The sequence below is a fragment of the Neolamprologus multifasciatus genome, chromosome 12 (assembly GCF_963576455.1).
Source record: "Neolamprologus multifasciatus chromosome 12, fNeoMul1.2, whole genome shotgun sequence".
Taxonomy (NCBI): Eukaryota; Metazoa; Chordata; class Actinopteri; order Cichliformes; family Cichlidae; genus Neolamprologus; species Neolamprologus multifasciatus.
This window is the reverse complement of record NC_140450.1, coordinates 26,628,811-26,643,425: the sequence shown is the minus strand read 5'-3', so window position 1 is coordinate 26,643,425 and position 14,615 is coordinate 26,628,811. Positions and strand designations below refer to the sequence as shown.

The window sequence follows — 14,615 nt, the reverse complement described above, 5'->3', positions numbered from 1 at the left end:
CTTTCTCATTGGGAATGAAAATATCAAAACAACAACCTGCTGCTGTGAGGGCTCTCTGGAAGCACAGCCTGCTACTGGAAATGTGTCACTCTCATTGCCCGGATCACAAAGCGCCTGTTGTTTCTTTGGTTTAAAATCACAGTAGAAATGCTCTCCATTTTTTTTTTTTTTTTTGTGGGGGGTGGGTGGGTATGAAGTTTCACTGCTGCCTCTGTCTGCTGTAAACTGCCATTTAAATAACAGGTGAGCAGATCTTTTTCTGCATTCATCTATTTAAACACCGCGGATATACGAGAAAAAGGACGCATTTTACTAGTATCAATGACAGAGGTTGGGCTCAGGGATGGAATGACGTCCTGGCCAAAAGAAACCAGCTCTGTCCATCTGTTCATCTCTGAGTCCTTTCTTCCACCTCACCTCTCTTGTCTCACTCGTTTAGCGGTGAATGCGGGCCGGCCACCGAGTGCCAGTGAAAGAGGCAGGGCGTGCACTGAGGAGCAGATGGGAAATATCACTGAGCTGGAAAATCTGTAGTAGTAGTGGGGCCTCCTTCGGAAAGCAGACAAGGCGATTCTGATACACCAGCGACCCCTTCTGGACAATCACAATTTAGTGTAACATATTTTTTTTGTTAATAGATGCGTGACAAAAGAGTTTGTTACAGTAACCATTTCAACTTAAAGTTCAGCCCAGTTCAGTCAGTGCACGTACACAAGGTTAAGACCACCTGCTGAAGTTTAAACTGAGCATCAGGAAAGGGGAGAATGCTCTGAGTATTTCACACACTGCTCATCTGCTGGGAGCACTCCACAGTGCGCAGCAGTTCTCTGGGTGAAAATGATTTGTTGATCTCAGAGTTCACGACCAGACCGCTTCAAGCTAAGAGGAAGGCAATCAAACCTTGCTGCATCAAACCTTGAAGCAGCAGAAGACCACACCCGGTGCCACACCTGTCAGCTAAGAACAAGAAACTGAAGCTACCATTCAAAATTGTACAAAAGAAGATTGGAAAAGTGTTGCCTGGTCTAATAAGATTTGGATGGCAGAGTCAGAATTTGGCATGAACAGCATGAAAGCATGGATCAATAGTTGATGCTACTGGTGGTGTAATGGTGTGGAGTATATTTTGTTTTGCGCAGTAAAATGTAACAGCCTACCGAGTATTGTTGCTGGCCATGTCCATCCCTTTATGACCAGTGTACTCATCATCTGTTGACTGGTTCCAGCGGGATAATGCGCCTGGTCACAAAGCTCATCTCAAACTGGTTTCTTGAACATGACAATACTTCTTTGTACTTGAATGGCTTCCACAGTCACCTTATTTCAGTTCAATAGAGCACATTGGGATGTGGTGAAACAGGTGATTCACATCATGGATGTGCAGCTGGGAAATTTGCAGCAACTGTGTCATGCCATCATGTCAATATGGACCAAAATGAGGCGGCGTAACGGTGGTTTAACTTGAAGCTGATGCACACATCAGAGGGGGTCAGCTGTGGTTTCAGTGACTTGATGTCCGACTCCTCTGCATCCTAAAGCGTTCTTGGGTTTGCTGCTCCAACGCCATGTGTGTGTAAACGGATGAAACTGAACAACATTAAGGGCTCTGTAAGTTTAAAGGTGCTGAGTAAGTGCAGACCAGATTATGTGGCTCTGCAGCTAGAGCTCAATTTAGGCTTAGGGTGAAGGGTCTTTCAAGTTTTTTTATTTTCTGGCCTTCAACTGAAGAAATCTTACCAAGTGTAATAATCTTACAGGTCTTGCAGACAAACTGATTTCTTTTCTAGTCTTAACTCTTCAAATCAAGTGTTTATTTCCACAGTGTACAAGGCTGTAAAAGCAAAAGAGGATGTGTGCTGAAATAAGATGTAAGAAGTCACAAGATTTCAAAGTACTTACAACGATTTAATGAAAGGAAAAGATGAATTTGTGTATAAAAACAAAACACTTTATTACAATTGGGCTGAAAAATCCAATGAAAACACAACTACTTTACAAGTACAAATGTCCGCTGTTGATATTTACATGTTTTTTTCCTTTCACATCAATAAAAAAGGAGAATTTATGAGGAAACAAAATACTAAAGTACATGTTTACAGTGTATTTGCTGAAATAATAATAATAATAAAAAAAGACTAAAGGAACGTGCATTATTCTCCATTCAGTATCTATAGACAACAAGAGAATCGGACATAAAACAAGACTATTTATGAATACACTTATTCTAATAGAGAGCTCATTTCCCAATGCAAAAAAACAACAACAACCAAACAAACAAAAATCACCCATAATCCTCAGCCTCATACATCTGTTGAGTCATATAACCACTGTGCAGAAGGCGTGACTACTGTCATACGGTGGGATTATGTGGTAGGTGTGGGGGAAATTTTGAGAAACGCTCTACAACAAATGAAGAGCAGAATGTTATTGATCAAGTGAGAGATAGTTATGGATCCCAGCAGAATTATTGGCAGAAGCATCATGATTGATCTTCCAGAATGATTTAGATACAAGCACTGAAATTATGTTGAACACAAGATTAGAGAGGTTGGAGTAAAGTAAAGGTTTGTTGTTGTTGCAGGATCCACAAGAAAGCATGACTTCATCATTGTACTGCGGGAAAACGCTCGGTACATACAGTCTCATTAGTGTGTATCTCCTAACTGCTCCCCCCACTGGGCTTGGCAGGGGTCTTGGCTCTGATGCCCCCCTGGCGAGCCTGACCCTTGGAGGCCTGCTGTGGCTGAGCGGACTGCTGCACCGGGGACTCAGCAGTAGTGGTTGCAGCGGGCTGCTGGGCTGGGCTGTGTGGAGGTGGTGTCTGGATCTGGGGTGAGGCGGCTGCAGTCACCACCTGTTGCTGGATGATCTTCTGCTGGACCACCTGGGCTGTCGCTGTACCAGCGGGAATCATCTGCACCTGAGCGGGAGCTGATGTGGCAGCCTGGGTCAGAGTCACAGTCTGAGGCTGGATCTAAAGAGAAACAACACAGACTAAACATTTCCATCCCGTCTCAAAGATCTGAACCTTTCGAGAACCTTTCTCGTGCATATCAAAGCTAAGAAAATCGGTGATGAATCAAATAAAATCGGAAATGAAAATGAACTGTCAAAAGGTTCAGTGTGACAAAGACAACAAAATAAAGTGACCCCACAGAAATCTCATCTGATATTTTACCTTGCACACTCTGGTCAGCTTCACCAAATTGTGCATAACTTCACATCAATGATGAATTGAAACAGCACAGTGCTGTAAGCGTGACGGATGATAGCATGACCCCTTTCACAAAGACAAGAGCACATCTATTTGCTCTTGTCTTGTTGTGAATCCTTGCTCACACGATCCAAACAGTCATCCTTGGTTTCAGCTGAAAGATGTAGTCTATAATTGGTTCTAAATACAAGCCTCAAAGGACAAAACATGCCCATCTTTCAAACTTTTAATGCTCCCTCCTCCTTTAATCTCTTAACTGTGTGCAACAAATGAACAGCCAGTTTATTGCTGTAAACATAGGAAACTAGATTCCTGCTTGAGTGACAGTGTGAAAAAACAAATCAGAACAAAAAAAACCCCTTTCAAACAATTTTAACAATTTATTAACGTCAACCTGGCCTCGAGCTGGAATTCTGTGCTGGAGAATTTTAAGCCTTTTAATTAGTTTCCAAATTCTTGAGTTATGGCCAAAGAGTTTTGCAAGGTCCCACCTTGACCTCATACTTTATCAGTTCATTCACATGTAAGACAACAATTGTGCCAGATGTAATAAAATAGATTATTTATGTTTGTGAGAGGGTGAATGGGATGGACAACTTGAAAACACAAAATATTCAGTTGCAGCTGTCACCAGTGAGGACATAATACCTAATAATATTTTGTCGATGGCAGCACACCTGAAAGCCTGCAGTGATGGTTATTTCAATGTCTGTAGAATCAATTTAGTAAAAAGCCTAAAACTCTTACCTGCTGAGGAGAAGACACAAGTTGTTGAATATTGGCCACAGTTGGTTGCTGCTGCACTATTTGCGGGATCTTAGGCAGCTGATATGAGCAGTAAACAAGAAAATGTTAACACACACACAATCTCGATATTTCACTGAAAGTTGTATGGGTTGTCACTGTTGATGCACCTGGATTTGCTGGGCTCCAGCTGGTTTCTGGCCCTGGGGGAGTGATGTAGCGAAGAACTGGGTCTTGATTCCCGATTGGAGTTGGGTGGTGGTATAGGTCACCTTTTGCTGTGGCTGCTGACCTTGCTGGGCGGTCTGCACTGTCACTTGCTGTGTGCCAATCTAAGGGAAATGAAAATACATTAAATACTGTGACTGGCTCTATCGAATGCAGTAATATTACTAGTGAACTATTACTTCCCGATACTCTCAATAAACACAAATCTCTATATGTAAACAAAGACATTACCTTTTGCTGTACAGTGGCCTGTCCTGGCTGTGGCTGCCCTGCCTTCTGCTGGGGTGCAGCTGCCACCTGAACTGTCTGCTGCTGTTTCTTCATCTGAATCAGCTGCTGGACCTGCATCTGTTGGAAGGGGACACCTGACAGAACAGAGAAACGTGATGATGAGAACATACATTTTGCTACTATAAAAGGGTTTCCAATCCAAATGATGCAGATATAATCAGCAGCAAATACTGTTGCATCTTGTGATGTATGCAATTCAAGAATTTCAACACACCTGTTTTCTGGGCCTGACCAATAGCCACACTAATGCCTGCTACAGTCACTGGCAATGTAGTGACTCCGGCTGATGAGACCACAGCTGGCACAGAAACTACAGGAGGTTTGGTCAGAGTCACCTGAGCTGTCTGTCCTGCCTGGGCCTGAATCTGGCTCTGATTGGGTACTCGAGCAGTCTGCAGGGTGAAAAGAACAAGAGTAAGAAAGGTGGCACAAGCTCAATCACTAACATAAGCAGAGGACAGTGTTTCTGGGGATCCACCAGTGAATTGTAATAGTCTCTCTTAATGTTATATCTTTTAGAGCTATGTTGATAATATATGCTGAAAATAGCATTTATCTTGTTGTATTGCACAACTGCATCAATATCTAATCACTATTTCTCTAATCTTACCAATCTGCTCATCTGCAGGTTGGTGGCCAGCACAGCTCCGGGTCGTTGTGTTGTCACAGCTGCTAGCTGAGGATTAGCTTGTACAGTCTGTGCAGCTGGCACCTGTGCGGCCTGCTGGGCCCCTGCAGCCTGCTGGCCCTGAGTTGCTGTTGCCTGTTGCTGCAACTTTTGCTTATGCACCTTAAAAAGAAGAAAAAAAAGAAGAAAAAAGTCACACAGATATTTCCATGCAAGTTAACTTAGAGGTCATACAGATAACTTACACACATTGACAAAATAGTGCACTGCATTGTGTAGTGGGTAAAACTGAAATATTGTCATCTGTGTAATCATAACCACATGTCCACCTTATGCAAGAGATGAAATGACTTTTTCTATAAGAGACTGTTACTGTTGCATTTGGTGTAGTTATTCTGCAAAGGTGGTAGTGACGTACCTGGGCTTTGCTAACGGCTTTCATCTGAGGGGATGTAGCTTGTGGCAGATGCTGTCTGAGCACATGGAGCTGGGCTGCGCTGATTGGCTTTCCTTGAGACCGCACAGTCGATGCATGAAAAAGGACAGAGGAAAGGTCAGGGCTGTAAAACAAAATGTGCACCTGAGGAAAGCCAGTGATAAGCTCATTACCTGGTGTGACCTGAGTGACCAGTGAGCGCACTGGGCTCATAGTGGTAGAAACTACTGCAGATGCTGTCACTGGGGTAACCGCTCTAACAGCCTGACCTGTAGCTATGGCAACCACCTCAGCCGGGGCAGCAGTAGCTGTCACAGTCCTCTGTTGTGCATGGACCACCTGTGCTCCAGCTGTACCTGCAGGCTACATTAATCAAAATAACAGCAATAGTATGAATAAAGGTTTCGATGACTGAGTTTGCTGCTTTATTCCAATCCAAATACTATTTATATTACTGTATGTTAATAGTGCCAGGTCACCAGTGATAAGAAAGCACGACTCACAGACAGCGTTCCTGGGATGACTGAAGACGCCAGGCGTTTGTTGGGCTGGAAAGGGCTTTGAGGAACTCCAGCTATTGTGTTGACAATCACATTCCCCCCAACAGTGGCTAGAAGAAACAAAGTGAAAGGAATTAACTACTGGGACACAAGCTGCACTGTAATCTAAACCATATATATGTGTGTGTGTGTACGTACCAGCCTGAATGGTAGTGCCCACAGTGGCATTTTTTATGCCCCCAGCCTGTGAAACATGATAAGCATGTTTAAAGTTTCCATTAGCTCGTTTTGGATCTGACTCTATGTAAAAACATATAGCTCAACTACTGAGTCTCACCAGTACGGCGTTAGGCACAGCAGGAGCTCCGGCGACTGCTGCAGCCTGAGGGACCTGGGCCTGGCCAGAAGCAGGAGCCTGGGCTTGGCCAGGTGCGGCCTGAGCCTGGGGGGCTCCAGTCTGTTGCTGGGCCAACTGCTGAGCCTTCTGTTGCTCTGCAAGTGCCTGCAAACACACACATCCACAAACAATGCATGGAGGCAACACAAAAGCAAATATATTTGTAAAGATGGATGAAAACCAGACTGAGGATGATGCATGGTCATCTGTTTTTAATAGTTCACTCTTGTTTTTTTTCTCCGATTTTTATACTATTAAAACATTTGAAGTGATCACTGATTTATATCTAGATAATGGCATAATTGCTTTTAAATCCAACAGCTACAGTGTGCAGACTACTACCTTTGTGCACCGCATGCATGAAAACTGTCCTGACAGGTGGAAACTAATATTAACCAGATTTCTCTAAACACCTAAAGAATTATTCACAGACATTTGCAGTAATAAGTCTTACATTCTCCTAGCATGGCATAGCACCTGGATAAATAAAAACACAAGCGAAGGCATACTGCTAATAAGCACCTTTTTCTCTTTGGCAATCCTTTCAGCCCGTTGAGATGCCACCTGGATGGGAGGTAGCGGCTTATCGTAGCTGATCCCACTGAAAATGAGAAAAAAATAAAACCTTACACTTCTTTGTTTGCTTAATGATTTCAGGTTTTGATTCCCAGTGATTACAAACTTAAGTCGCACCTTTCTGCCAAGACAGACGCATGCTTGGGGTTCTTCTGAAATGGATTCATGCCGAGTCTGTAAGCAGTATAGATGAATGTATTTAAACAGCAATATCTTATCTGAACATAATTGCACTACATTTTTTTAAAATTTTGTTAATGTAGGTTTTTTTTTTTTCAAATTCTCAGTACTTACAGTGGTTTGATTGGTGGGCTTCTCTTGCTGGCAATGATCTTCATGAGTTCAAAGCGGCTGTTGTAGAGCTGGATGTGAGTGGCATTGTCATCCTGTGTGTAGATCTGACAGGTCCTCAGAGGACGGCTGTTCTTAGACTAAACGTGGACACACAAAAAGAATAAAAATGAGCCCCAGAATTCAGGAAGAAATAACAGCTGAACGCAAAGACCAAGCAAGACAGAGTACCTTGTATATACTCTTGGTTTTCTTCTTGGGGTTTGCCTCATACACCAACTTAAAAAAGAAAGAAAAGGAAAAAAAACCAAGAGTGATCGTTGAGACACACAAGCAAAATGTGTGTAAGACAGTAAAGTACATGACCCTGTTTTCATTACCTTGCCCTCTTCCCTGGGAATGATGACGTTCTCGTAGCGATTGCGACACTGTTTGGGTGAGCGGTAGATGCGGCTGCAGGAGTTCACCACATCACTCACCAGATCCCAGTTAGGAGTGTGCGCAGGAGACACGATTGTCAGGTTGAGCGGCAACTCCAACAGCTGCTTCACAGCCTAACGGACACACAGCAAAGATAACTTGTTAACTGAAATGCAACACAGGATGGATTAACGATGCTTAGAGCATCATGGAGGCAGGAGTAAATAAAGCCAGTACCTGAAGCAGGGCCCAGTCTTCACTGATGAGCCACTCTGGATTGTCCTGCCCTGCCTCCGTGGCAGGTTTAGCCAGGGAGGGGAGGGGCTTGGCAAAGGGTGCCTGCTGTTTGAGGGAGAAATTCTTTTTCTGGTCTTTAACCTCGCGGCGAACTTTGAGCATACTGGCTTTTTCAAAAAGGGAACGGGGAGGAATGACCGTCTCCCCGTGGCCCTTTTTCTTCTTTCTGGCTGCTGCTGAAGAAACACACTCAAGTTGGGGGAGAAAACCACACAAACTTGCAATGATACTTTTGCATTTTGTCCATTCTTCTGGTCTTTAACCCAAGATTTACAACAACTTCTCTAAAGGGAGAGATATTTTCTTACCTGAGGGATCCATCTTCAGTCTCTTATGCTCCTTGCGAATGTAGACAGGAGGCAACTTGGACTCTGGCATGGGTGTGGTGTCATACATCAGCATCATTACAGAATCAATGTAGATGTCGTTGTCATCCTGTGGTGGTGTGGGTGGAGTCCAAAGCTATGGTGGAAAACCACATGTCAAAAACCATCCAAAGGCAAAAGGATTTCACGTTGTGGCTCAATGTAAGTACATCGAATGAGGAAGAGATACAGGCGTCTACATCATTCAAGAACCTGTGTAAACATTTACAGATAAGGTCACATGTGGCATCTTACCGGCATAATTTCTGTGTGGCCATCCTCCGCATCAAACACATACTCCTGTTGAAGTACAGAGAAAAGGTTCAGGTCAACTACAGCACAATAATCCACGCACCACTTCTTGCTTGATTAGCAGAGATCAAACCGTCCCACCCACCATGTTGTAGGCATCCTCTCTGGTGTAGGTGAAGAGATCTTCATCTCCCTCCATCATGTGCTGATGCTGCTCCTCCTCCTTCAACCTTTGCAACTGCTGCAGCTCCCAGCTTCTCTTTGAACACTCCAGCTTTTCCTGAGGAACAAAACAACAAAAATAAAAACCTGTTCATGAACAGATTTCCACATTTTCACTGCAATAAATCTGTAAAGATGTGCCTTAACTCTTACCCTTAGAGCTTTTTCATCATCGCTGACGTGGAGGTACTCCAAATAATGCAGGGCATATCTTTCGATAGGGGTAAGCTGTTTCAATGATGAGTGAATGAAAAAACAAAACAAACCAGCGTTTAATGTTATGGTAATTTATTTTTGCTTAACCAGTTTTCAAGCTGCATATATAAATTAAAAAATAAGCAAACCCACCTGTTCCATGACTGCATTAAGCTCTTCTATCTGAGCAGGCTCTTCTTTGGCATGGATTTCTGACTCCTGGTCCCGCTCTGTTGACTCCTGGTCTGGCAACTCGCCCTCCTGCTTTTGCCGATGCTGCTCTTCATCCTCTGGCAGGGCATCCAAGTTTATGCTTTGGAGAGCCTGGATGTATGGTCTAGCTACTCTGGGAGAGATGGCCTCAGAGGCTGAAGGCTCCTGGTGAAGGACGACAAACTCCTCCACCTTCTCTCCCGAGCCTGCCTCCACTTCAAACAAATCCTGGATTGTCCGCTACAAACACACAATATCAGGACAGTTATTTCATGTCTTGGGTAGAACTAAATAATGCGGGATCTAAACCTTTTTTCCATATATTTATAGTCTGAATATCGGTAGAAGCTTCAGTGAGTTTATCTTACTTGAGTGAGGAAAGCCAAGGTGTAGTCAGTACCCTGAGCAGCCACCTCTCTTATCAGGTCCTTGGTACCATTCTTCAGGAGCTTCTCCTCAATAGAATTCCCACTCTCCAACCTTGGGACATGCAAAAGTAAATAAAACTGAGTCCTTCAGTAACACTGTTATAAGGTAAAACTGTTTTATCTGGGGGCGGAATAAGGAGCACAAAAAATAGAAACAAAATCAGAATGCCTTGTTTTTATAATATCACCTGTATATGTGAATATCCTTGGAACGCCCTATTTTGTCGCACCACTCCTGGGTGCGTGCATCCATGCTGGGATTGAGGTCAGTGTCGTAGAAGATGATGGTGTCTGCGTCAAACACAGTCCCAACTGCAGAACAGCAGCGGTTGGTGAGGATGCTGCAGAACACCTGCCTGTTCCTGTTGAACTTCTTCATATTTTCCTGCAGGCACGCAACGAATGAACAGAGTTGAAGTAGTGGACAGCGCAGTTTAGTGTTAAAACACGATGTACTCATGCATTTGCTTTGCCATGTAAATAAACTATCCTTTCTAATGCGAAACAGATGCTTTAGACATTTTTATCGTTATTGTTTATTTTTGAGACTGCTGTTGTCAGTTAGTTGCCTGCATCTATAGCTTATTTGTAATTGAAAACAAATTAACTTAAAGATCCCCTCCACACAAACATGAACTAATAAAAAAAAAACAGATAAGGGGGGAAATAGTTTAATTCACATTAAAATATTTAAAATGACAAGACCCTCTGTCAACATTCATTTCTTTAAATTTAATTTCAGCAAAAATGTTTATAAGGAACAAATTAAATGTGGTGTGATTTTACCTGTCTTTCATCACAACTGAAGCTCTCATCAATGCGCACGTAAGTGAGCTGTCTGTAATCTAGGAAGGCCTCCAGGATGTCTAGCATCTTCAACATCTGTGTAAAGATGAGGACACGGCGACTCTCTGACTTCAGCTTCTGCAGCAGGATGGCAAGAGCTTCCAGTTTACCTTTGGGAAAGAAAATTATCATGTTATTATCCAAGGCAGATCCAGGGCAAAACGTGAGGAGTCACTCAGCCTATGTAAGCAGGAAATGTTTGTCCTTACCTGGAACCTTTTTTCTGTGATGTTTTTAGTAAGAACACCGTATAGAGCTTTAAAAGAATAGGTGTGACAGTTCTAGCTTGCTGTGGCTTGTGTGTCACTGATGACTGACAGTCATCACAGGTCACTGACACCTAGTTATATGGTTCTGGCACCTCTTTTTACAATCAAATGTTTTAATGCCCTATGTTTAATATTCTATGTATCCATTCTTTTGTTCTCAAGTTTATCACTGAAGTGACTGGATTTCTTGTTTGTCTACTCTTGTATTTTACTTCTAGTCGACATCAATAACTCAGGTCACACAGTAATGCATGTGTAGGTGCAGAGATGTGATCGGAGGGTGAGGAACAGAAAGACAGAATACATTTCTCTTAATTGTCATGTTGGTTTCTCAGCTTTTGTGGTTATATGTCAAACTTTTGGCCCCAATTACATTTTCCCCTCAATGAAGCAATCCACAGACTGAAGAGAAACAACAGGGAAGTGAACGTAGAGTCAATGAAAAAGGGAGAGAGAGCTGCGGGTTTCATCTTTTGCTGATTTTAAATGATAATGGTGAAAGTCAAAATTATTGAATATAAATGAATATTTAGCACTTTTCTTTTGTTGAATACTAATAACTTGTGAAGTCTTGTAAAAACTAGCATCAGTTCTTGAGTCTGAACAGCCTAAAACAAGGTGCTCCTTCACCTTTGATGAACAAAATCAGAGGTCAGAGTTGTTTGTTTTAAGCAGGTGTAATGGTGTGTTACATGGACTAACCTGAGTCCATTTGCATTAACTGCAAGTCAGGACAACAGAAGAGATGTCTGGATGCTAAGTGGATGTCTGCGCTGTGAGGGAGAGAGGCCTCCTGAAGCCGACGGCGAAGGGACTTCTGCTCAAGTCTGTAGGGAACTGGGGGATTGGCTGCATACAGGTGAGGAGCTGAAGCCACAGCTGGAGGCACCATGCATACCAGTCTAAAAGGCAGCACATATAAGCATAGATGTTCATTAGATATTTGGATTAAAAGAGGAAAAATTAAAAACTGATTTGCAATACAACAATAAAATCTTAGCTGGTCATTTCTTTTACCTTTGTAGCTATAATACAATTTAAGAAAATATTAGGACACGCTGTAAAATATTCATGGAATGGATTTATAACAACACAGAACAAACAAATCTCAAGTACCTTTTGAAAAGGCTGCTGGCAGCCTCCAGACAGTCGTCCACAGAGTGCAGAGAGGACTTCATTGCAGAGGTGGTAGCCACGCAGGTTCTCTGGGCTCTGATACAGCTTTCTCTGCCCACCCAGCTCCAGCCTCCAGCAGTCAGGGCAGAGTGACCGGGCTCTGAGCCTAAAGTGCATGCCTGTAGCAGGTCTGACCCATACAACACTCTGCGGCGGCAGCGCTGCTCATTTGCTTCGAAGAGACGGCTCAATCGCTCTTTCATCAGTTGAGTCTTTTCTTCTGACGACTCCTGATTATCACAGTGACAGATGGTACAATCAGAACTGCTCTTCCTGTAATGTGACTAGACTAAAATTATTTGATGAAACAGAAAACTGAAATTATAAATAGGATTTTTCTGCAAAGTGATGTGCTGACCTGAGAACCAGCGTGAGCTGCAGGAGGCGGCTTGATGGGGGCTGACGTGGCATTTGTAGTCGTACTCACCGCTTTAAAAAAAAACAAAAACACACAAGTGTCAACAGAAGGAAAGGAGGACAAGAGGTGCAATTATATGCCCAATCTCGCATATAGGGCTGCCACGATTAGTCGACTAGTCACGATTACGGTCGTCAACGACTAATTTAATAGTCGACGCGTTGTTTGAAGCTTTGTAATATCCCAAAGGACGCAGGATTAAGTAGTAGGATTTAAGAGTGTAATAACAGACTGAAACAGAAGATTAACTTAACTCAGATAAAACTGAGGTCATTGTACTCGGCGCTGAAAAGCTTAGAAATATGGTATCTAACCAGATTCTTACTCTGGATGGCATTACCTTGGCCTCCAGTAACACTGTGAGGAACCTTGGAGTCATTTTTGACCAGGATATGTCCTTCAACGCACATATTAAACAAATATGTAAGACTGCGTTCTTCCATTTGCGCAACATCTATAAAATTAGAAATATCCTGTCTCAGAGTGACGCTGAAAAACTAGTTCATGCATTTATTACTTCCAGGCTGGACTACTGCAATTCATTATTATCAGGATGTCCAAAAAACTCACTGAAAAGCCTTCAGTTAATCCAAAATGCTGCAGCAAGAGTACTGACAGGGACTAGAAAGAGAGAGCATATTTCTCCTGTTTTGGCTTCCCTTCATTGGCTTCCTGTTAAATCCAGAATTGAATTCAAAATCCTGCTCCTCACATACAAGGTCTTAAATAATCAGGCCCCATCTTATCTTAATGACCTTGTAGTACCATATTACCCTATTAGAGCACTTCGCTCTCGCTCTGCAGGCCTACTTGTTGTTCCTAGAGTATTTAAAAGTAGAATGGGAGGGAGAGCCTTCAGTTTTCAGGCCCCTCTTCTGTGGAACCAGCTTCCAGTTTGGATTCAGGAGACAGACACTATCTCTACTTTTAAGATTAGGCTTAAAACTTTCCTTTTTGCTAAAGCATATAGTTAGGGCTGGACCAGGTGACCCTGAATCCTCCCTTAGTTATGCTGCAATAGATGTAGGCTGCCGGGGGATTCCCATGATGCATTGAGTTTTTCCTTTCCAGTCACCTTTCTCACTCACTATGTGTTAATAGACCTCTCTGTATTGAATCATATCTGTTATTAATCTCTGTCTCTCTTCCACAGCATGTCTTTTATCCTGTCTTCCTTCTCTCACCCCAACCGGTCGCAGCAGATGGCCGCCCCTCCCTGAGCCTGGTTCTGCCGGAGGTTTCTTCCTGTTAAAAGGGAGTTTTTCCTTCCCACTGTCGCCAAAGTGCTTGCTCATAGGGGGTCATATGATTGTTGGGCTTTTCTCTGTATCTATGAAGCGCCTTGAGGCGACATTTGTTGTGATTTGGCGCTATATAAATAAAATTGAATTGAATTGAATTGAAGATGGCAGAACTGCATGTACAAGGATGCCAGCTGCCGTTAAACCCCGAAGAAGAAGAAGCAGTGTCCCGTATCGTAGCTGTGTCCAAATTCAGGAACCGCATCCTCCTGTGCCTGCATTAGTAGGCCGATTACGTTACAGTGACACAATGAAGATTGTCCAGATTCAAAGACTCCGACAAATGCAGCCGACAAATGCGTGCTTCATTTTCCCAGATTTGAAGGATGGGTCGGGTGTATACTTCGTGGCCCAACCTATCCCAGAATTCATAGCGCGGCTCTGCTCAGTTTCCAACAATGGCGACAGCTAATTAGTTTTAATATTACTCTTATTATTCTTTCTGGGTCACAAAATAAACGTTTAACATATTTTCAGGCGAGAATGTAGCTGTGTAAACTTCAAATATCTGCTCGGTTTATCAAGACACCACATATTTTCAAAAGCGCTCTGACGTTTTCAGAGACGTCTGTTACCCACCAGCTCGAAAGCGAGCCGGGGTTCAAGGCTCACTAGAGCCCGTGAGAACACCGGACTCCCGGCAAATCGTTTTCAAACCCACCGCCGTCTTTCGCTACTCAGGTTAAACATGATATATAAGTCACTTAGATAACTTAAAAATGTTATTGTTTGGCTTTTTTCAGTATTTTATTTGTTCCTGAGTAAATCGGTTTGGCTGAGATTAAAGTTATAGTTTTTACACAACTGAATAAACGTCAAGCAGACAACTGATTATCAGAAGTGTGACATGCGCGAGAATATACTCCGGTGTCCTGTTCTATTTTAGATAGCAAGGAGCAACGGTTGAG

At 43.0% G+C, this 14,615-nt stretch overlaps 1 protein-coding gene across 5 annotated transcripts in view; it reads right to left on the bottom strand.

Annotated features, from left to right (window-relative positions):
* Positions 1 to 1,884: 1,884 nt before the first annotated feature.
* The window catches only part of ep400 (E1A binding protein p400), a 30,499-nt gene continuing 17,768 nt past the window's right edge, over positions 1,885 to 14,615 (bottom strand). For 4 of the 5 annotated variants that reach the window (XM_085180479.1, XM_085180481.1, XM_085180484.1 and 1 more), the window contains 28 exons: positions 12,347 to 12,417; positions 11,929 to 12,218; positions 11,515 to 11,714; positions 10,484 to 10,653; positions 9,886 to 10,082; positions 9,638 to 9,749; positions 9,210 to 9,509; positions 9,015 to 9,089; positions 8,785 to 8,919; positions 8,643 to 8,687; positions 8,331 to 8,484; positions 7,963 to 8,198; positions 7,686 to 7,859; positions 7,537 to 7,584; positions 7,309 to 7,445; positions 7,132 to 7,188; positions 6,961 to 7,039; positions 6,379 to 6,543; positions 6,240 to 6,285; positions 6,045 to 6,151; positions 5,715 to 5,904; positions 5,524 to 5,615; positions 5,088 to 5,267; positions 4,692 to 4,869; positions 4,418 to 4,551; positions 4,129 to 4,290; positions 3,962 to 4,039; positions 1,885 to 2,974 (listed from right to left, as the gene is read on the bottom strand). In XM_085180479.1, the coding sequence (XP_085036605.1) occupies positions 2,660 to 2,974; positions 3,962 to 4,039; positions 4,129 to 4,290; positions 4,418 to 4,551; positions 4,692 to 4,869; positions 5,088 to 5,267; positions 5,524 to 5,615; positions 5,715 to 5,904; positions 6,045 to 6,151; positions 6,240 to 6,285; positions 6,379 to 6,543; positions 6,961 to 7,039; positions 7,132 to 7,188; positions 7,309 to 7,445; positions 7,537 to 7,584; positions 7,686 to 7,859; positions 7,963 to 8,198; positions 8,331 to 8,484; positions 8,643 to 8,687; positions 8,785 to 8,919; positions 9,015 to 9,089; positions 9,210 to 9,509; positions 9,638 to 9,749; positions 9,886 to 10,082; positions 10,484 to 10,653; positions 11,515 to 11,714; positions 11,929 to 12,218; positions 12,347 to 12,417 (4,127 nt within the window). In that variant the 3' untranslated portion in view covers positions 1,885 to 2,659. The remainder of the gene's footprint in view (positions 2,975 to 3,961; positions 4,040 to 4,128; positions 4,291 to 4,417; positions 4,552 to 4,691; positions 4,870 to 5,087; positions 5,268 to 5,523; positions 5,616 to 5,714; positions 5,905 to 6,044; positions 6,152 to 6,239; positions 6,286 to 6,378; positions 6,544 to 6,960; positions 7,040 to 7,131; positions 7,189 to 7,308; positions 7,446 to 7,536; positions 7,585 to 7,685; positions 7,860 to 7,962; positions 8,199 to 8,330; positions 8,485 to 8,642; positions 8,688 to 8,784; positions 8,920 to 9,014; positions 9,090 to 9,209; positions 9,510 to 9,637; positions 9,750 to 9,885; positions 10,083 to 10,483; positions 10,654 to 11,514; positions 11,715 to 11,928; positions 12,219 to 12,346; positions 12,418 to 14,615) is intronic. The other variant, XM_085180480.1, reaches the window with a different exon arrangement.